The sequence below is a fragment of the Teleopsis dalmanni genome, chromosome X, assembly GCF_002237135.1.
Source record: "Teleopsis dalmanni isolate 2A chromosome X, ASM223713v2, whole genome shotgun sequence".
NCBI classification, from domain to species: domain Eukaryota; kingdom Metazoa; phylum Arthropoda; class Insecta; order Diptera; family Diopsidae; genus Teleopsis; species Teleopsis dalmanni.
The window spans coordinates 72,339,846-72,360,874 of NC_051848.1; the positions used below are offsets into that span (position 1 = coordinate 72,339,846).

The 21,029-nt window shown below is 36.8% G+C and overlaps 1 protein-coding gene across 1 annotated transcript in view; it reads right to left on the reverse strand.

Annotated features, from left to right (window-relative positions):
• Positions 1–11,608: 11,608 nt before the first annotated feature.
• The window catches only part of LOC119688543 (short stature homeobox protein 2-like), a 48,557-nt gene continuing 39,136 nt past the window's right edge, over positions 11,609–21,029 (reverse strand). The window contains exons 4-5 of the mRNA XM_038103217.1: positions 15,635–15,894; positions 11,609–11,785 (exon numbers count right to left, since the gene is read on the reverse strand). Of these exons, the coding sequence (XP_037959145.1) occupies positions 11,609–11,785; positions 15,635–15,894 (437 nt within the window). The remainder of the gene's footprint in view (positions 11,786–15,634; positions 15,895–21,029) is intronic.

Sequence of the window (21,029 nt, forward strand, 5' to 3'; positions counted from 1 at the left end):
TTAAAGTATTAAAAATAGTTTTAACATACATATCATTTTTAAATATTTTTAGTTATGTGTAAAAAACAAACTATTTTGCGTAATCACAACTGTTGAGTTTTTATTAAGTTCTATTTATTGTATAATAGTGTTTCAATAAAATAATTTGTTAAGTCATGTTTAAATCCAGTGTTGCAATATCTCTTATCTTAGTAATGTGACGCAAATAGGATATTTTAAGCTTTATAAATCCGACGTTTCCTTATTAAGAGGTTAGGTTATACCGGTAATCCCAAGGGATCTACTTAGGCCTGTAGGCCCATTGTGCTACTGTATTATTAAAAACCCAAGAGTTAAAACGATTTTGAACATTTGACAAAGCCTATGATGCTATTCAAAAAGTTCGGCACAGGAAAAATTCAGCATCAATTTACATGAAGTCAACGATATGCACAGATTGTTTAGGTGTACCGAGTGGTTTCTTGAAGCACCCCATCTGGCTAGCTGATCTTACTTTGCAATTGCCAAAAATATCCCTATGACCGGGAACTCAGATTACAGAAACATTGAACTGCGTTGATATCTCATTTAGAGATGCTTAGCAGTCAAAGACTGTCCTAGATGTAAATAAGACTGAACTCAAGGACTTTAAAGCAGCTTGATTATCCGATATATTTATATATTCCTTTCAAGTATATTATCTACTTCTAGATGAACTAAAGCTTTTTTTAAGGCAGTGACTTCTGCTGAAAAACGTAACAGTAACCTGGAAGCCTATAATAAGAGAATATATTCATCCCTTCTGAAAAAACTTGATTTCTTACGTCAGTTCTAGTTTTCGAACCGTCGGTAAAAATGGTTAGACTCTCACTGAAGGAGGGTTTCCCTGACAGCTAAACCTCTCTGGATGGAAATTTAATAATGAATTTTCTAGCAGATGAAGCTGTTAAATGATTACTGATGATATCAAGTGATATTAAGTGAAGCATTAAATCTAACGCCATAGATAGTGTTGGCCTTCTTAGCACGCTCTGAAATATTTTTTTGCAAACTTTGTTTTCTATCGAAAACAATATCTAAAAATTTTGCTTTTTCAGTGAATTGTATGATAGAACTTCTAATATAGGGTGGAGAAAGATTGGGAACCCTATGTTTCCTGGTAAAGACTATGATTTCAGTTTTGTTGGAGTTAACCCCAAGGCCACAATTTAGCGTCCATTTATATAAGATATTAAGCCCTTTCTGCAGAATATCCCTTAAGATGATAGCATATTTTTTTCTAGTAACTGTTAACGCAATATCATCTGCATATGCAATAGTTTTGCAACCCGCTCTCAGTTTTTGTAGCAATTCATTTACTACTATATTCCAGAGGAGGGGACAGAGTACGTCTTTTTGTGGAGCACCTCTATTTATGCACCTGTGTGCTGTTGATACGACAATTGCCAATTAGTAACTGATCGATAAAGCTTATGAGCATATCATCAACATCCAAACGCGAGAGAGCGTCTGTTATTGCACTAAGAAAAATATTATTTTTATTAAAAACTCCTTCAATTTCTACGAAACTAACTATACAAAATTCCTTTAAAATTGAATTTCTCAATTTTAAATTAAATTGAGAAATTTTTCGATAGTGAACGTGAGGGAATGGAGCGCTGTCTCCATAGATTTTTCCTTGGTATAGGCGTTTTGCGAGGTTGACCAAAGATGAGGATCAATAAGTCTAATTTTTTCTAGAGCATTCAAAATAAAAAATGAAGGGCTAATTGGACGCAGTTCATTAGGACTACTATGAGAGGTCTTACCCGCATTGGGAATAAAAACGTCTCTAACCTTCCTCCATTGAGTTGGAACATGGTTAAAGGTAAGACAATGTTCAAAAATGATCAAAAGCCGGTTGTGTATTTGCTCCCAACAGTTTTGAAGCTCAATTGGATGTATATCATCCGGTCCTGGTAATTTGTAGGGCTGGAAATTGAAAATGGCCCGAAACGCTCTCTGCATCAAGTCTGCTAGCGCAGTTAGCCAGCTGTTTCAATTTACTTGATGGTATTTCATAATGATCGTTGTTGACTGCATATATTAAATCAAAAATTTTTGGTCCTGAGCTGGCATACAAGATCTCTGTAGACCCATGGGTCTTGCATCGGGATCATATCGGCCACGTTATTGCTGAGGCATTGCAGCGAGCTGGCTGAAGCAGCCTTGCAGTGGTGTGGGTTGATTTGTAGTACCCGCATCATGGCTCGCTGTGGATGTGGTTGTGTTCACCACAGTTACATGGAGCGCGCTATTTTCCTCAGATTCATTATCTGAGTTAAGACGCTCCTCTTCATCAAAGAGATAGCGCGTACTCATGCTCTCCTCTGATGCAATTGAGGGAGGTGGAAAGGAACCGTTCATATTAGCGCCCATATTCAACAGCTCACTATATTGCAATGACTGAGAAACTGTTGTTTTTGACACCACCAATTCTCGCCAAAGTGGCTGAGGATACTCGCCAATCACAAAACTGGCTGACTTGTATTTCCACGTTGATGTCGTTAATTGACGGTTTCCTAACCGAATAAGTTCCAGAACCCGCTGAGGATCGGATGCTTTGACTGGAATCCAGAAACGTGTTCTTGGTCGACTAGGGATTCGTTTTTTAGTAACAACCTTAAGTTTGGTACCTGGTTATACGTCACCAATTCTGGAGATGGCTTTTTGGAAATTATTAACAGAATGTTGATCTGAGCAGGCGATACGCCTCACATGACCCTGATGTCATTCACTATCGAGACATGTGGGACCATCACCGAAACTCCTTTAGGAGACGGACGTAGGTGTTGAAGAGCTTAAGCTCAATTATGTCTCATTTAGCAGGTGTCATTCTGTCATCAGGGTTACTTTCATCAATGACTCCCACTATTATGAAACCCTTCAACATGTCGCTAAAGGATTTCGCAGTTGTTGCGTTACCACGAACGGCAAGGATGGCTATTAGAAATGAATACGAAGGTGTTGTCAGTAGGAAAGATCCCCAATATTCTATTCACGTTATTGACAAATTGAAGAGAGGGTTGATGGTGGGATGAGAGTCCCACTCATCAAAGGAATGGGATAGGTATTGGGGGGTTTGTGGTGTGAGGCCTGGACGAAGTCCGCAGGGAAGGTTGAGGCTGAGATGTCAGGTGGAAAGTTGTGTAGCTGGGTGAGCCACCTTCGGGCTAGTGAGAGGAGGTACTTGTCGATGCGAGTAATTTTGGTTGAGTTCAGAAGGACGGAGTTGGAAAAGTGTGTGCGTCAGCAATATGTTTGTAATTGGTGCAATCTAGAAGCAGCTTGCACTCGAAGAAACAGATTCTTTCAAAGCCAGCGGTAAGATCTCTTTTTAGACCTTGAAGAGCTATGGTTGAGATCAGACCGGGGTTGGTCCTAAGGTGAGCATTCAGCTTGTTGGAGATGCGATAGGAGTTAAATGACCGCATGAAGACGAGACAGTAGTCAGCGAAACAAATTTGATTGACGGGCGCCTGGAGGAGAGGAATGTTTGCTGTAAACAGGTTGAATAGGAGGGTGCCAAGAATCGAGCCCTGGATGACGCCGGTGGCTACAGGGAAGTCGCAGGACAGAGAGGAACCGATTCGAACTGAAAGGGACCTGATAGAAAGGAATTGGTAGACAATACTACAAAGTGTTGGAGGGAAGCCGAATTTGGAAAATACTGACTTGTCGTAGAAAATAGCTTTATTGTTCCTGGAAGTGTTTTTGACACCTCCAAAACATGGCTTTTAAATACAACAACGGTTTCTTTCGTTGACCAAAATCGTTGTCCATGCAATTTATTCTTGACGTTCAGGAACAAGAAGTCATCGGATGTCAAATCAGGACCTTACGGTGGATTTTTTGAATAGTCGGTTTAAATAGTCGGCTGTTAGACGAGATATATGAGCACTAGCATTGTCTTGATAAATATATAAAATGATTCGACGGCGACTGTTTGTTTTGCTTATTGTTGAGGAGCATTCCTAAAAGGACTACCACAGCAGTGGAGTTGTACGGAAAAGAAAGCTAGATAACAAAGGTCATTAATGACTGTTTTGCCGCTAGGTTCAGCAGTTGATGCAGCAGTTGCATCAAGTCACTAGATCAAAGCACTGTTAACAGTACACATCGTAATTTGGTTAATTTCCTCCTATATCAACGTGGTCCAGTAACTAACGTTACTTTCCTAATTTCGTAACGTGGCTTAGTCAGCAACATTATCTTTCTAACTTAGTACCGTGGCCCAGTCGGTAGCATTACTTTTCTAACTTGGTAACGTGGCCCAGTCAGTAGCATTGCTCTCTTAACTTGGTGGCGTGACCCTATTCCAGGAATTGTTTTTTTAATATTTGTAAATTTATTGCATTGTACTTTATTTAGTAGTTAATAAATAATAAATAAAAATAATAGGGGTATTCAGGAAACTGATTAGTTGCTTAGTTGATTCAAAAACTTCATATAAAAAAAATTTAGCATTTTGATGTTAATCAGTTGCTTGAACGACCCAAAATGCGTAATCTGATTAGTTTGTTGTGTGGAAATGCCTTGGCACCACTCGCATCAACAGCAAAAGCGAAACATACGTTAACAGTGAAAATTGTTTACACACAATTCAAACAGCTGAGAGAGATAGCTAACAAATTTCTATACAAAAGTTCATTTTAAGTTATTATTACGACACTTGGGACTATTAATCAAATTTGTACTAATCTGAGAATCACCGAAATAGTTGATTCCCTGCTTAGTTTCATTTTTGTGTGCAAATTTTTGTTGTAAAAAAAATGAAAAAAAGTATACTTAATAATGAAAAAAATTACGGGAAAATTATATTACGAAAGAAATCAGGGGTACAAACAAAAAAATATTCTTGTAACAACCCTGGAAAACCGTGAGCTATTCCAGCTATCAACGGCCATAAATAGGTTCATTACAATGTTCACATCTAAGAACATCCAAATCCCATAACTTATTGGGTGGTGAAACAAGGTCTGATCTTGTCCTGCAATTGGTAACTGTGATGGCACAATCTACCCATTTAACTAAAAAGTGCTTAAATGGGCTCTTCTCAAAATTTACATTGATATGATACGTGATGCTTCTGTTGTACTTCATAACCAATAGATCGCTCAACGTGAATCTCGTAAAGATATAATCAACTTTGCTTTTGGTTGGTCGCCATTATGGTTATTAAATCCGACGCAAATGCAAATCAAGTACAACCATAAATGAACTTTCGATAATGAGCTATTGATCCTATTAATTCCGCAGACGGTAGAATCTCTTTCGAAGTTCAAAACATCTATATTTTGTTTTATGAATTGGTATGTGTGGCGGCATTACATAAAGACGAAAAAACATAAAAACATGGTGGCAGCATTAAAAAAGAGACGTTTTGGATGTTTGTACGATAAAGGTTTAAAAAAGAAACACAAAAGATTTAGTGTATATAAATAGTTTAAAAAAGAGCGTTGAAAAATTACAATAAATGTGAAAACTGCAAACTACAATAAATTTGAAAGTTACTGTAAACTTAAGACGGATCTCAGGAATTCTCTTTAATAGTAAAATAAATAATAAATAACATTTACACTAAAGTGGTGACTTCGACGTGATTCTTATTTAAGAGTTATTTGAACACACTTTAAAAAAATCGTTTTAACGACTCGTCTCATCCAAAAAAAAAAGTAGGGTTTTATTAGAGCTGTAGTAAAAAGATAAGACTACGAGTTCCTGCACCGTACGTAAACAACATGTCTTTGCCAGCTGTCAACGAAGCCGCAGCGGGGCAGCGAGAAAGCGAGTTTGCGGAAGGCAATCTGAACCGCGTTTCAGTCACAGTGCCGCCATTTTGGTATGAACGGCCAGAAATCTGATTCGCGCAAATTGAAGAACAGTTTGCAGTTGCAGGCATATCTAGCGATGTTACGAAACTCAACACCGTCGTCGCAGCGATCGAGTCCAGCGTCGTTGCTAATGTAGCTGATGCAGTTTTACACCCTCCGGCAACAGGTAAATACATTGACCTAAAGAATCAGATTATAGAGCGGTATGGCGACAGCGAGCAACGAAAGATACAGCGGTTACTCTCAGAAATCGAACTAGGAGATCGTCGACCAACGCAACTACTGAATGAGCTGACAGCTTTATCAAAAGACAAAGTCAGTAACGAGTTCCTGAAGTTTCTCTGGCTCCAACGTCTACCACCGCAAGTACGTGCCATCTTACAGGCATCCAGCGTTGACCTGGTAGCGCTCGCAGTCCTCAAATCACTCCGATTGGTGCAGGCTTCATAGCAGATTCGGGGAGCATGCTCGCAAGTGCCGTCAGCCATGTACTTCTACTACTAACGCAAAGTCAAAAAACTAAGCATGTCTCAACTAAGCACGTCGAGCCGATTTGAGGGCAGCGCTATAATAGCTCGACTTACAATACAAGATCCGGCAACGTCAACTTCATTTCTCATCGACACGGGAGCGGATCTATCTGTACTGCCTAAAAAATACGGTCTAAAGCGAGGTAAACCAATTGCTCTTTCATCACCCAGTTTATTTGATGCAAATGGCACACCAATATACACGTACGGCACAAAACGTCTGTTGTTATCCCTTGGGTTTAGGCGCGAATTCCCATGAACATTTGTGGTTGCAGACGTAAAATATTCCATTGTCGGCACAGATTTTTTGAAGCACTACGATCTACTAATTGACATGAAGCGGAAATAACAAGAAGGTTCGGCAGGAGAGGGGCAAGTGAACAGCATCCGAGTCAACCGTATTGCAAATGACTACAATTTCTTGATGAGCGAATACAGTGATTTAGCCACATTGAGCGATAACTATCGCACTTGCAACACGCAAATCGAACACTTCATCCAGACTACTGGCGCTCCAGCGTTTGCTCGACCACGACGTCTTTCTGGGGTTAAATTGGAGAAAGCAAAGAAGGAATTCAAATACTTATTACAAAGGGGAATCTGTCAGCCGTCAAAGAGTCTTTGGGAAAAGCCCATTGCATATGGTGCTGAAGAATTACGGCACTTGGCGACTATGCGGCGATTATCGTATGTTGAATGCTCAAACAAAGCCGGACCGGTACCCAATTCCATTCCTGCGTGATATAACAACCATTCTCCACGACAAAAGCATTTTTTCAAAAGTTAACTTACAGAAGGCGTACCACCAGATTTCAGTGGCAGAATGTGGCATACCGAAGACGGCGATTACTACTCCTTTTGGTTTGTTCGAGTTCCGTTTTATGACTTTTAGCCTACGAAACGTAGCCCAAACATTTCAACGATTTATCAACGCAACTTTGGCTGGGCTAAACTTTGTTTTCGCATACATTGACGACATACTGATTGCTTCTAAAGACGCTGCAGAACATCGAGTACATCTTCAAACGGGTTTGAGCGTCTTCGCCAAGCTGGTCTGACGGTAAATTTTGCCAAGTACGAATGTGGGCACAGCGAGATGGAATTTCTAAGTCACTCCATCAGCGCACACGGTTTTAAGCCTCCCGAAAGCAAAGTAGCTGCGATACTTCATTTTCCGCTCCCAGCAACGGTGAAGGAGCTACGGCGTTTCCTGGGGATGATTAACTTTTACCGATCGTTTCTACCCAACGCCGTCAGCAATCAGCGATGTTTGTTCAATCTTACTCCTGGAAATCGCTAAAACGACAATAGCAAAATCATGCTCATGCTACGATACTCAAATTTACGGCGTCGGATTCCCAAATAACGCTGACCATCGATGCTTCCGATACGGCAGTCGGTACCATCCTACAGCAGATTGTAGAGGGCAAATTTCAACCTTTAGCATTCTATTCGAAGGCGTTGAACACGGCACAGTTAAAATACAGCGCTTACGACAGAGAACTGACCACCATCGCCGAAGCTATACAACATTTCAAGTATGCGCTCGAAGGGCATGAATTTATCATTCTGACTGACCATCAACCACTTACGTTTGCGTTCAGACAGAACAGTGAGAAGACATCGCCACGGCGCGTTAGGCAGCTAGAATTCATCAGCCAGTTCTCCACTGATATCCGCCATATTGCTGGAGCAGACAATTGCGTGGCCGACACACTTTCACGTATTGCACAAATCGAATTTGAGGCAGCGGAGGTGGACGTGATAGCAAAGGCACAAGTTTCAGATGATAAGCTGCGCGCGCTACTTGAACATACAATATTGAAGTATTTTGCGACATTTCCAAGGGCAATGTTCGACCGTTCGTTCCAGCCAGTTGCCGTAAGTTACTGATAACAAAACTACACAATTTAGCGTAAGAGCGACACGCAAACTGATTCAAGCAGGTTTCGTCTAGCCCGTTTTAGCAAAAGACGTAGCTAAGTTTGTTAAGAACTGCATTTCACGCCAACTATCTAAAGTTCATCGTCACACCAAGTCACCTATAGGTAGTTTCGCAGGTGTAGACGAACGTTTCCAGCATGTACACATAGACATCATCGGACCACTATCACTATCCCAGGGTAAACGATACTATTTGACGTGCATCGACCATTTCTCACGGTGGCCCGTGGTGGTGCCTGTACCAGATATAACTACCAAAGTCATCGAAGGTTGGGTGCCTTAATCGAAGGTTGGGTAGCGCATTATGGTGTGCCTCACATTAGGACGTCAGTTCGAGTCAACAATATTTCGCAAACTATCCAGACTACTGGACATCAAACACATCCACACGACAGCATACTACCCCCAAGCGAATGGAATGGTTGAACGTATGCATAGGACGTTGAAAACAGATTTGCGTTGTCACAACACTAACAACTGGACGCGTACACTCCCATTGATACTGCTGGGATTGAGGACTACCCCAAAGAAAGATCTTGTGTCAGTTCTGCTGAAATGCTATACGGAAATCCTTTACGTGTACGTGGACAACTATTGTCACAAAAATGCCAAAAACCAGATAAAACCGATTTCGTTTTAACACTACGTAAAACATTGGCTCAGCTGAAGACGATCAACGGCAGCAGGCACGGACATCGTCCAGTCAGTAAGTTTGTGTTCAAGCGCGTCGATCGAGTTAAAGCTCCATTAAAACAGCCATATGAAGGACCTTTTCAAGTACTGCAACGGGGGGGAAAAATTTCGTGATTAACAAGAGAGGGAGCAGGTACACCGTCGCAGTAGACAGATTGAAACCAGCTTACCTCACCAGCAATGAAGAAGATCAGCAAGCAGCTTTCGCCAACCTTCTTAGACAATTTTGAGAAGGAAGAAGTATACAAGAAGGAGGTCCCTAAACCACCATCTGACTTTTCAAAGGTTACACGTTCTGGTCGATCAGTGCGTTTTTGAGCGAAGCTGTGCGACTACCGCGAGTAGCTGCATTGATTTCTCGACATTCGTAGCGCGCCGTCGTCCAAACTCTGCCACTAGGAGGGGGTACTGTGCCAGCATTACATAAAGACGAAAAAACATAAAAACATGGTGGCAGCATTAAAAAAGAGACATTTTGGATGTTTGTACGATAAAGGCTTAAAAAAGTAACACAAAAGATTTAGTGTATATAAATAGTTTAAAAAAGGGTGCTGAAAAATTACAATAAATGTGAAAACTGCAAACTTCAATAAATTTGACAGTTACTGTAAACTTAAGACGGACTTCAGGAATTCTCTTTAATAGTAAAATAAATAATAAATAACATTTACACTAAATATGTAACATTTTTGACAAGATGTCACTATACCGCGGTATCCTACCGATGTCGGACGAGAACAACACTGTCTTTTAAATCGTTGGGTATCTAGAGAGTTGTGCGAATGAATTAACAACACTCTAAAATTGCCTTAAAAATTTTCATTTTTTACTTGACTCAAAAAGGGAAGGACAATATGCTTTTCCAACGACTTTATTTTATTAATAATTAAGTTTGCTATTAAATGCAAATAGATACCACACGGTATATGTAAATGCTATATATAAATTCAGATTCTATATTCTTGTTCACACTGAAGTAAGAGAGTATTAATGACTCTTTTACTTCATAGATAGGAAGCCACAGCCAAAGAGTGGGAATGTGGTCTTCGCGCATAAGGTACTCATGAAGATTGGCCTACCTCTTTTGGACGCCTTTTCAGTGACCCATACTAAAATCAAATGGAGTGCTCATATATTGAAACCTTGAACAATGCCATAATGCCATTATAAAACTCCTATTAGAACTAAACCTTAACGTAAGCTTGGTGATATTTATTGAGGTACTCATCAACATAAGAATTATCACCTCCGGCATTTTTCTCTACTTCTATGAAACATAGAGGTGAATATATTGCTCAAACTATTGGAACAATAGTTTTTTATTTTATTTTAAATTTATCAACACTTAAGTCTTTTACAATATATATATAAAACTTTTTAAGGGAATAAGTAGATTTAATAAACTAAGTATAATAAAAAAGTTGTAAACATTACTTTCGTTACGTCAGATAAATTTTATGAAAACTATTAATTCTTCACTCGTCACTGTGACAAAATAGTGCGGTGAATTCGGTAATATATTTTTACCTTTTTCTTATTTTAAATTGAAGACACATGCTTAGCTTAAAAAGGAAAGTCAGGTATTTGCGTCATGTACTTGACTCTAATCTTAGGTTGAAGACTAAGATATTTCCTACTACAATATAAAAACCCACACGAGTATCCTAAGCTATCATTGAATCATACTCTGGCTCTATACAGCAATCATTATACCAATTCTTCTTTATATGGCTGTTTTTACAGGGGTGCGATTAAGAAGGTGTGCTATATAAAATTGCCTGATAATATAAGGCCGACCTAATTGTACCTGAGGGTTTATTGGAGCCCTAAAATTGCTTTATTGCCTACCTTCTAGGTTTCTGGTAACAAGTTAAATTAGTATTAACCAGACTCAATGCTATCTTCTGCTTGTCTAGAAATCACATTGGGTACGCTCTTATACTAAATCTGAACATGATAACCCCTATCTCAACTGAATACATTTGCTCTAACCCTAATCTCCATTTGGGGTTCAGCTTTGTATACCTAGTAGTAATGACTCTTAATAGAATAAAGCCCAGACTCAACACTCTGTTCCGGTTATCTAGAATTAACATAGGGCACGCCACCATACTAAACCCGAATTTGCGAAGCCCTATCTCAACTGAAAACATTTGCTCTAACCCAAATCTCGGTTTAGGAGTAAGCTTTTTTTACCTAGTGGGAATGACTTTCAATACAGTAAAATTCTGTGCAGACGAAAATTCCTTTCAGTTCTCAAGAACTACTTGACCTAAACTGGAAAAAAAATGTTCCTGACGGCTGCTCCAACTTATGCTCAGCACTACGGCACCGATGGTGACAAGTAACATGCGAGCGTTACCCATCGAGAAAGATCTTCTGCATCCAACAGGAAATACAATTCGTGCTTTATAATTCTTACGTGGCGTTCTGCAGGTATATTTTTGGTGCATAGTATTTTAAATGCGTGCGAATAAAATGGGTTCGTTATCTAGGTCATACAGTTTATAAAAAAATTTTTATTTCCGTTTGTATTAAAATTGTATATTCAATTTATTTAAGAATTAAAATAAAAAAAAAGAAATATTATTATATAATATTTTCTGTAGGTAAACCAAGTGATTCCGAGTGTTTTTTTGCTTTCATTCGCAAATCCGCTATGCTGGAACTCTTACTTTGAGCTGATGCTATAGCTGCTAAGTTTATTGGATGTTGAGATAAAGAAAATAAACCAGATGAACCATTATTTCTCAGAGCAGTTGCATACTGAAAGAAAGTTTCAAGTAATTGAAATTAGAACTTAAAATACATTGAATCTATTTTGTTTATTTTTTATACCTAATAAACTGTTAGTAAAATTTTATTTTCAAATGTTAAATTTTTATATATTATAAATTTGTATTTTTCGTATTTTCATATAAAAAATGATATTGAGGTGGAATGGTAGAGTTATGAAAAAACAATTTGTTGCATCTTAAATTTTAAGCAGATAAACTTAAACAAAAATTTCATAAATAACATAATATGCTTAATTTTGATAATGAACTGTGTGAGGATAAATTGTTTTATTTAATATGCAATATTTTAAAAAAGGTGAAATGATGCAATGTAAAACAATTCATAAATTTGTCACATCACAGTATTGATATTGTTTCTTTTATTATATTTCACTATATAATGATTTACGTTCTTCACTCAAACAAAGCACAAAGTTTAAATAAACAACAACTAGTCATATTGACTAACAAGAGGTTATTTAATTTAATCTTAAAAGTAATGTTACTTATCTAAACTGAGCATATAGATCTGAGCTAGTCATCTCCTTGCCGGTTGAAACGCCTCAAAAGGTCCTTGGGTTAAAGTAAGTTAAACGTTTGTGTGTAACATCGCTAAGTAAAGCCGGAATACTGCTATCTAAGTGTTGACTCAGTCTGTCATAATGTGTTTTAGCAGCCTTCTGTATTTCTTGCTTGACAAAAGGTGTTTCAAGGGCACGATGTAGATCAGCATTTTTCACATATCACGGAACGTTAACTGCATCCCTAAGTGCATTGTTTTGGAACCTTTGTGTCATATCTATTATATGTTTTTTTGCACAATCTCAAATTTGGACGCCGTATAGGTTTGAAGACTTGTTTGTTTTGCTGAGATACTTTAGATCTCCTTCCAGTAAGCCATGTTAGTTTTTTATATCTAATATTTAACTCAGTTAATTTTTTCTTGATGTGAACCTTCCAACTTAGTTTGGCATCTAGTTTCATACCCGGATATTTCGCAGAATTCGAAACTGGAATTTTTACGCTGTTTAGAAATAATAAAATTTGAGTATCTCTTCTGTTAGTAAAGTCTACGTGGTTCCTTGAAGAGCTGTTTGTAGCGTGGTGGTAGACACCTTATTGTTTGGACCTGTAGTCATTATTATCGTGTCATCTGCAAAAGTTTCCACAATGCACCTTGAGTTCACTGTAAAGCCATATAAGTACAACAGGTTCAATGGGCCTAGAATACATCCCTGAAGGACCCCGCGATTTATAAGATATAATTGAGAATAAGCGTCATATAGTTTAGCTCGATAGCACTTTGTGCCAATATACGAATCCAGTATTGCTGTGGCAGAATAGTGTTTAGGTTATGTATCAGGTCGGAATGCCAGACTTTGTCAGAAGCCCTTGAGATGTCAAGAAACACAGCTTAACAAGTTTTCTTGTTTTCTAAGGCCTTTTCGATTTCGTGCGTAACTCTGATGATTTGGGATAAGATTCCTTTGCTAAACTATTTTTTCTTTTACAAATGACCTTTTCAAATAATTTTCATACAGTTGGGAGAAGTGAGATGGGTCTATACGAGGCTGGAAAATGTTGGTCCTTGTCTGGTTTTAGAATCATCACCACTTCAGCAACTTTCCAATAACTTAGGACATAATTTAATTTTATCCCCTTATTAAATAATTATGCAAGTTTAGCCACTCCTTTTGAAGGTAGTGTTTTCAACACAACACTCTCTACTTATAATATTTTCCTAAAGATATTTTTAACTTTAGCTTTTTGATGTTCCAGTTGCTTCTTTGGTTTTTATCAGCAGAATAGCTTTGTCATTTAGGTTGTTATTTGGCCCTATGCGATGGGTTTCTTCTTGACTACTTAGATATTTAGCTAGTACAAGTGCCTTTTCGTTTTAAAAGATACTCAATACTGTTACACTGACAGTTCAACTTATTATTTTTAGTTGATTTTCTATCACTATGGGTTGAAAACAAAGCTAAAGGATTGTTATGGGATAGTACGGCTATCTGCTTTGTTTGATCGCTTTAATGATGTTATTCAAGTATTTTTTAAATGACATTTTTATTTCGTGTCACAAGAGTGTGTGTGGATGTGCTTGATTCACCGAATGTTGCCACATGTGCTAGGTCTTCCGGATGGTTGCAGTTTCAAACCTCGTATTTCATGGTCATGTTTTTGATTTTAGAATAATGGACCTTACACTCATGCCAGCAGTTTAGTCTGTCTTCAGTGTCTATTGACAAACTCAGATTCTGTCTAGTTTTAAACACGTTATATTTTCACGCAAGAAAGATATCATTGGGTCAGTTGTCATCATTTCTGAAATTTCATAGCTGTGGAATATAAAGCCCGGCTTTATATGTAAATAGATGAAAGGATATATTTAAAACTTGCAAGATAGAATAGAATGTGTCAGCACGGTTATTTCCTCACCAAAGGATCTGAAGAAAAGGTATTTGAGCAGTGTCAAATACTATAGTAGAACCACTACACAAAAGCACAACTATTTTTCAAGCAGAAATTTATGTGAAAATGAAGTGTGTTTGAATGAAATTGTTGGAGCTAAAGAGAAACTAACCCAACTGAGAAGTAGGTGTTACTTGATATTAAATTTTCATAAAAGGTTATTAAGAGTTCTGATGAAGTATGAGCTAAATTTTGTTAGCTAATATAATTAGGTATGGGCCATATGGATTTGGGCTTACGTTAGAATTTCAGGTAATGAAATGGTAGACAAAATTGTTCGAAAAGAAGTTTCCTATCTACTTGTAGATAGATTATATTCATTTTGTGGTTTAAGACCAGTTAACTTTGTCTCGTTTATTCAAAAAGAATAAGACAGGCTAGCTAAGAATTGTTATAGTGCCCAACAAAAGAGCGAAAATGAGGTAAATTCCTTGCAAACGGCAATTAAACAAAATTCAGCCAGTGCGTGGAGAATTTGAAAAAAGTGAAACCTGTGTGTGAAGAGAATACTATGAAAGTTAAAAAAATTCTTGAATTCGCAGAAATATTTAAAATTCAGAACGAAAAATTTCCGGAGGAAATTTAAAGCAATAGTAACTAAAACAATTATATCTGGGAAGAGTTAAAAGAAGTCCAAAGTAGCGCCTTACAACCAAGTAGTGCACAGGAAGCTTCATATGTAAAAGCACTAAAGGCAAACAAACTCAAAAGAATTAAAAAAGTGGCAGAATTTAAAAAAGAAGTGCCTCTCGTGATCAAACCTAAAGCAAAATACACACACACACAAGATATTCACCCCTACGGGATAGCGGATAGAATATTCCCGTGGTAAGGCATACCTGTCGTACATGGCGACTAAAATCCAGTCAGGCGTCGGAGGGTGAGCCGAGTAGACGCTGACTCTAACTAAGTGTTAGAGTAGACCCACACCGGAATGACAGCGAGGGACGCGCAAGTGCACAATGTTTGCTTCCCTTATGAGAGCAGTTAATGCGTCAACGAGAAAGTCGGAAGTGCCAGCGACTGCACCCCATGTAAGGAGCGGCTGCAGCACCAACGAGGGACAAGGAAATGCGCAGCGTTTGTACCCCATGTAAGGAATATCGCATCACAATCCACACACGGAAGATGATAACGAAGGAAGCCTATAAGAAAAGGCATCAGGATTGATACCACTAAGATTCTCTGATTTTTTATTTGCTGCCGTTGTCAAAATTTTATGTTGGACGTTAGACTGCGACTATTCTGTGTGTTATTACAGAAGCTATTAGTATCTTTCTTAAACTACTTATGTATGTTACTTATGTATTTTCATAATTTTACCTTTCATAAAAAAAATCAAAAGATGAATTAAAAATTTAATTACCTGTTGAGCTACTGATATAAGCGCAGAATCGAAAGCTGAAATACTTGCGGCTGCGGTTATCGAGCTCGAGGAGATATGTTGCGTAGATAATGATGCGTTGAGATCATTTTCGGAATCTCTTAAAGTAGATAATGAATTTGATTGAACGATTGCAAAAGTTGTAGATGAAGTGCGAAGAGTAGAAAAATTAACATAAGGTGTGACGCGACTAGTTTCTACATGCGTTGATATTGGGCAGTTTTGACTTTTTATCACTAGTCCTGAAAATAACATAAAAACATTAACATCTAACAAAATGTAATAGACGTTATTATGTGAAATAGTCACTACCGTCAAAACTGACGTTAAATTACAAATTATTAAATAAAAATATTAATATTTTTAATATAATATTTAGTATTAAATATTTTGAACTTAAATATAATTGCTCTACAGGTACGTTTTTATTAATATTAAAAGTTTTAAGGCTCAGCTTAGTGCAACAGTTTACTACAATACTTACTGTTCATTTGTATGTACATAATAATTTGTCTTATATAATCACACTCATAATTCGTTTTAAGTTACGTCGTCACAACGATTACTAAAAGTTAGATTTGAGTTTATCATTAGTGAATTGTGATAAATTAGCTGACGATATTGTTAATCGACTACAATAGAAAAGAAAACATTTTATTTGTTATGGATTGAGAGTGACATTTCGAATCATCACAAGCATCACATTGCTTCTTAACTGGCGTAACGCCAGTTATTAATTAAAACAATTGAAACACTGATTGATCTTCGTATATGCAACGAATTTGCACTTCTTCGCTTGCAATCAGCTGAGCAAACAAACTAATGTCAATTCATGCGTAGTTTGGCAGAATTGAAATGTAACGATTTAAACGATTTAAAATGATTGTAAGTAAACAACGTAGATATAATCAAAAAACGAATAATGAATACAAGAACACCAGTTTTTATTTATAAATATTTATTTTGTTTATGTTTGAAATTGCAAGTTAAAAAGGAATTATTAATGATCTTGAATTCTTCTCAGAATCAGCATGTGGAACGTCTTGAATCGCAGTTAGCAATCAATAACATTACCTTAATGACTGAGCTGGTGCTAAAAGATCAGCGAAGAACAGAAACTTCATATCAGAACGTATTACGTTAGTTCGCCCCATATAGCGAACTGTTATATCAGCGAGTAATTTTCAGTAACAGTGACTGTGATAATTGTCCCTGTCTTACGAAAAGCATACCATATCTCAGAAATATTTCCATCTGCATTCGGAAAAGCAATCATTGTGGAACAGTTTGAAATCAGAAGTAACTTCACTATGCTATAACATTCTGCTCCGACATATGTGCTGAGCAATAACACTCGAAAAGCTATCGCTGGCTTGTATTATTATATAATCTCTTAGTTGTTTGAACCAATCCAAATCAAATTAATATATTACCACTGCGACCACTGCGACCACTGCGGGATAGAGCTTAGAACATTCTCGAGGTAAGACATACCCCCACATGGTAGGTACCTTGTCGTGTTGTGGGGTCCTAGTGCTGCAGTGAATTGTCGGGTTTCATTAACGAGGGTGGCCATACAATGATATGCTACCTCCAGGTAAGATTTCCCATGTTAGACACGCCGCCTGCTGAGCAACCAACTAAAAGCTGCCTGCGTGTGCGTTTGTTTTTCCCAAAATAGGGGCGGCACACAACGACGTCTTTTTTCTCAATGTTAGAGGCGGTTGAGTCCGAGTCTTTTTGTGCTTGGGGTGGCGGACTTATAATGTAACCCTACAGGGAGGAGGTACTTGCATGGCTAATGTCATCAAAAAATTCTAATGTTACGGTGCAAAATGATATCCTGTGATCTTTCTTTAGTTTCAATTTCAATTTCAAATTTAAATGCAAATCCAGATTCTATTTTAATTTCAAATACTAAAACTGGATAGGGCGCGGTCTCCAAGCCAACTTTGGGAGGAATGGAGTCTTGGAAGGGAAGATTGAGAGAGATCAAATTAGATCTCGATTTTTGAACTTGCGCATCGATGCAGCAACCGAGGATGACTCGTTATCACAGGTTAACAACATACGAGAAACTCTTCCTCTTTCACAAAGAGGTCGAAGGAATTAGTCTGGAAGCATGAAAAGGCTGTAGAAAAGTTTGAAAAGGATCACGCTACAGCTATTTCAACAGGAGAACAAGGGCAAGCCAAAGTCGAAACAAAGTACGTTAAGGATATCGCTTCGATTGAAAATAAAGTGAATTTATCGAACGCGGTTAAAAATTGAAGCTTTAAGACCAAACCCACAGGAATTTATTTTGAAAACATTACAGAGACATATTTACTTACATATGAAAGGAAAAATCAAAATCCGCACAATAGACAGTGGTTGGCATTATTGAAAGGTTACTCGAACTAAAGAAGTACACCTTGGCAGGTTTCCTTGATATCGAAGGAGGTTTCAATAACGTAAATACGAATGCGATCCGAGAAGCGCTACGGAAAAGTGGAGTCGAGTATTTCATAGTAGTATGGATTGGTCCAATGATTGAGAGTAGAGTCATCAACACTAATATGAGAACGGGCTCCGTAAATCAAGAGGACTCAAGAGATACTCCACACAGCCTCTTTTCTGACTTTTGGTAGTCGACGAAATCCTATTGATTTTCATGGCAAAAGTTGTTGCCTTCAACGACTACGTTGGCATTTTAATCCCAGGCAAATATTTGTCAACGATTAGTGAGCGCATAGAATTGGCATTTTTGAAAATTTTTTGATGGACTGAAAGTAACGGAAAACCAAAATACATGCTTTCACCTTGACCAAACTAGATGAAATTGCACTGAATCTTTCCTCGGAGGCTAAATACGTTAACGTCGTCCTTGACTCCTAACTATATTGGAGAAGGAACATTGAGGAGAGAACTGAGAAAGGACTAATTACTCTTTATGGGACTATCATTAGTCATTAAATCATTGGTTTATGCCGACAAACTAAAAAACTAGCAACTCTTGAAGCATTGGAACCCAATGTTCATACCATCATTGACACAATCGATCTCATATAGCTATATTTATTGGATAAAATAGTAAAAAATTGGGCTGATCGAATGAACCATGTAACCCGTAGCCGCGGCGGATATATGCCGCTGAATGGATATCATATTCAAAAAATTAACGCCATAAAATTCTTTACCAGATTATAATAAAAAAAATTTTATTCCAACAATATTTTTGTCTTCCATTATCATTTTAAGTTCTCATGCAGCTAAAAAAATCGAACACAGCAGATACATTGGCCTGTTGAGCTTATTTTTTTTAATTTGATACCGTCACTTTCGTTTGTAGAAGTTAAAAGTTATTGCTTGTTATTTGAGTATTTGTCGCATTATTTTTTTCGATATGTTCAGTTGGGAAGTAATCTATGTCCCGCTGTGTATGCATATTTCTTTTCGTTCGAGCTTTTAGTTTGTCGTTCAAATATAACGCTTTAACCTCAAAATAAAAGTTTGAGGTTGGTTGAAAAATCAATTGAATGTTATTCTGTGCAGAATCTTTTGTGTATACATATTTGCATTGAAGTGAGTGTTCAGTGGGATATAACTTTAATTTGCTACATCAAATGTACAGTAAATATGGTTCTAAAAAGTTATAATCTAAACTATAGTCTGAATATTGTGTCATAGCAAATAGCAGTAATATGTGTCATTTTTCATGCAAAATTCGTATAAAAATATGCTAGTCTAGTCTAGTCTAAATGTAGACAAAGTAAAATATCGAAATTAAAATTATATTCTGATGTGTAATAATAACTTATTCCTTTTTTTGGTTGAGAGGAAATTTAGGAAAAAATTGTTAAAAGGCGCTTTAAAATAGATAATTAATTTTAAAATCGTTATAATATATATTTACTTTTAGTAAATTATTTAACAGTTTATACTCCTAATACATGATTGATGCTTAGCTTGAAGGAGCACCTCATCAACGGAAGGGTTCGATTGGTGCCTAGTCTTTTAGTTGCTTTTAGTATTCTTTTTTAAATAAAATCTTTGAATGAATCACAAAACAATTAGAGGTACAACAATTTGGTCAATCATAGACAAATCATAGAAAAAAAATTATAGCAATTAGCAATTATTGAACTATTAACTTAGTCCATGAACTTAAAACTATATTTTTTCAAACAACGTAATATGTATACTACCCACTAGGATTTATTAGTCATGTAAACCGAGTGGAATAAAAAAGGGTATGAACCAAACTATTATCATTTATGCGCATGCTCTTTATTTATGAATATTGCAAAAAACATGAACTTAAGGAGTTGGCAAATACAGGACAGTGATTAATAAATGACGTGAATATGGTTTTATTTTTATTATGTACTCTTTCTTTATTTGTTAACGAAAAATATATTTGAAATAAATACTTGAAGAATTTTGGATAACTTTCGATTGTTATAGTTTTCTTAATAATTTTCTTTGCGCTAAGTTGAAATTGGGAAACAAAATTTAAATTGTTAAATAAATGTTTTTATTTGGATTTGGCTTATGTGGTCAACAGAAATGTATCTGTTGACTTGTCACAAATTAGCTACAGAAACATCCCTGTTCATCAAATTATCATCTAATAATGCTACTAGAAACTCCAATTCTATACGCAAATACTGTTCAATATTTTAGCATAAGTCTTGAAGCTAAGTTTAGATTGAATAAGCACATCAAAATAAAGCCAAAAAGAAACACAAGCGAAAGGTTATTAAAATGGATTGGCGTATTAGACGAAGATCAAAACACTTCGTTTATAATTAAATTGCAGTTCTCAAATTGTTATCGTCTCATTTACGATTTTGTTAACGATTTATTAAAAATATGTGATGGTACAAAAGGCAAATTGCCGTTAGTTTTTTTGGACTACTTGAAGTGTTAACAAATATAGTACATTCCATACATTAAATCGCAACGTCAAATCCTGCAAGTTCAAATTTGGCTTTAGTGTTTAAGGATTTTTTTTGCACATTAAAACATCAGGGGTATTCACTCTCTCTTGCAAACTCATTGCAAGGTGCACGAAATGCACAGATTGTACGAGAATGCAAATAACAACAACAAAATACACGCACAAAATTTCGTGCAATTGCGTGCAATCTTCCAATGCTGAAACCTATGTATATTTGCTTGCAACAAACCAGAAATGGCGGAAATCAGCTGTTTTGTCATTTGTTGCTTCTCATTTTTAAATATGAATTGACTGTTAGTAAAATTTCGAGATATGTTAATCTATGGCTATGCTATATACATGCGTTTCGTTCAATAATTTAAATCGATGTGACCATTAATTAAGTTTTCACAAATATAATATTATATACATATACATTTGTGAATTAATTTATCT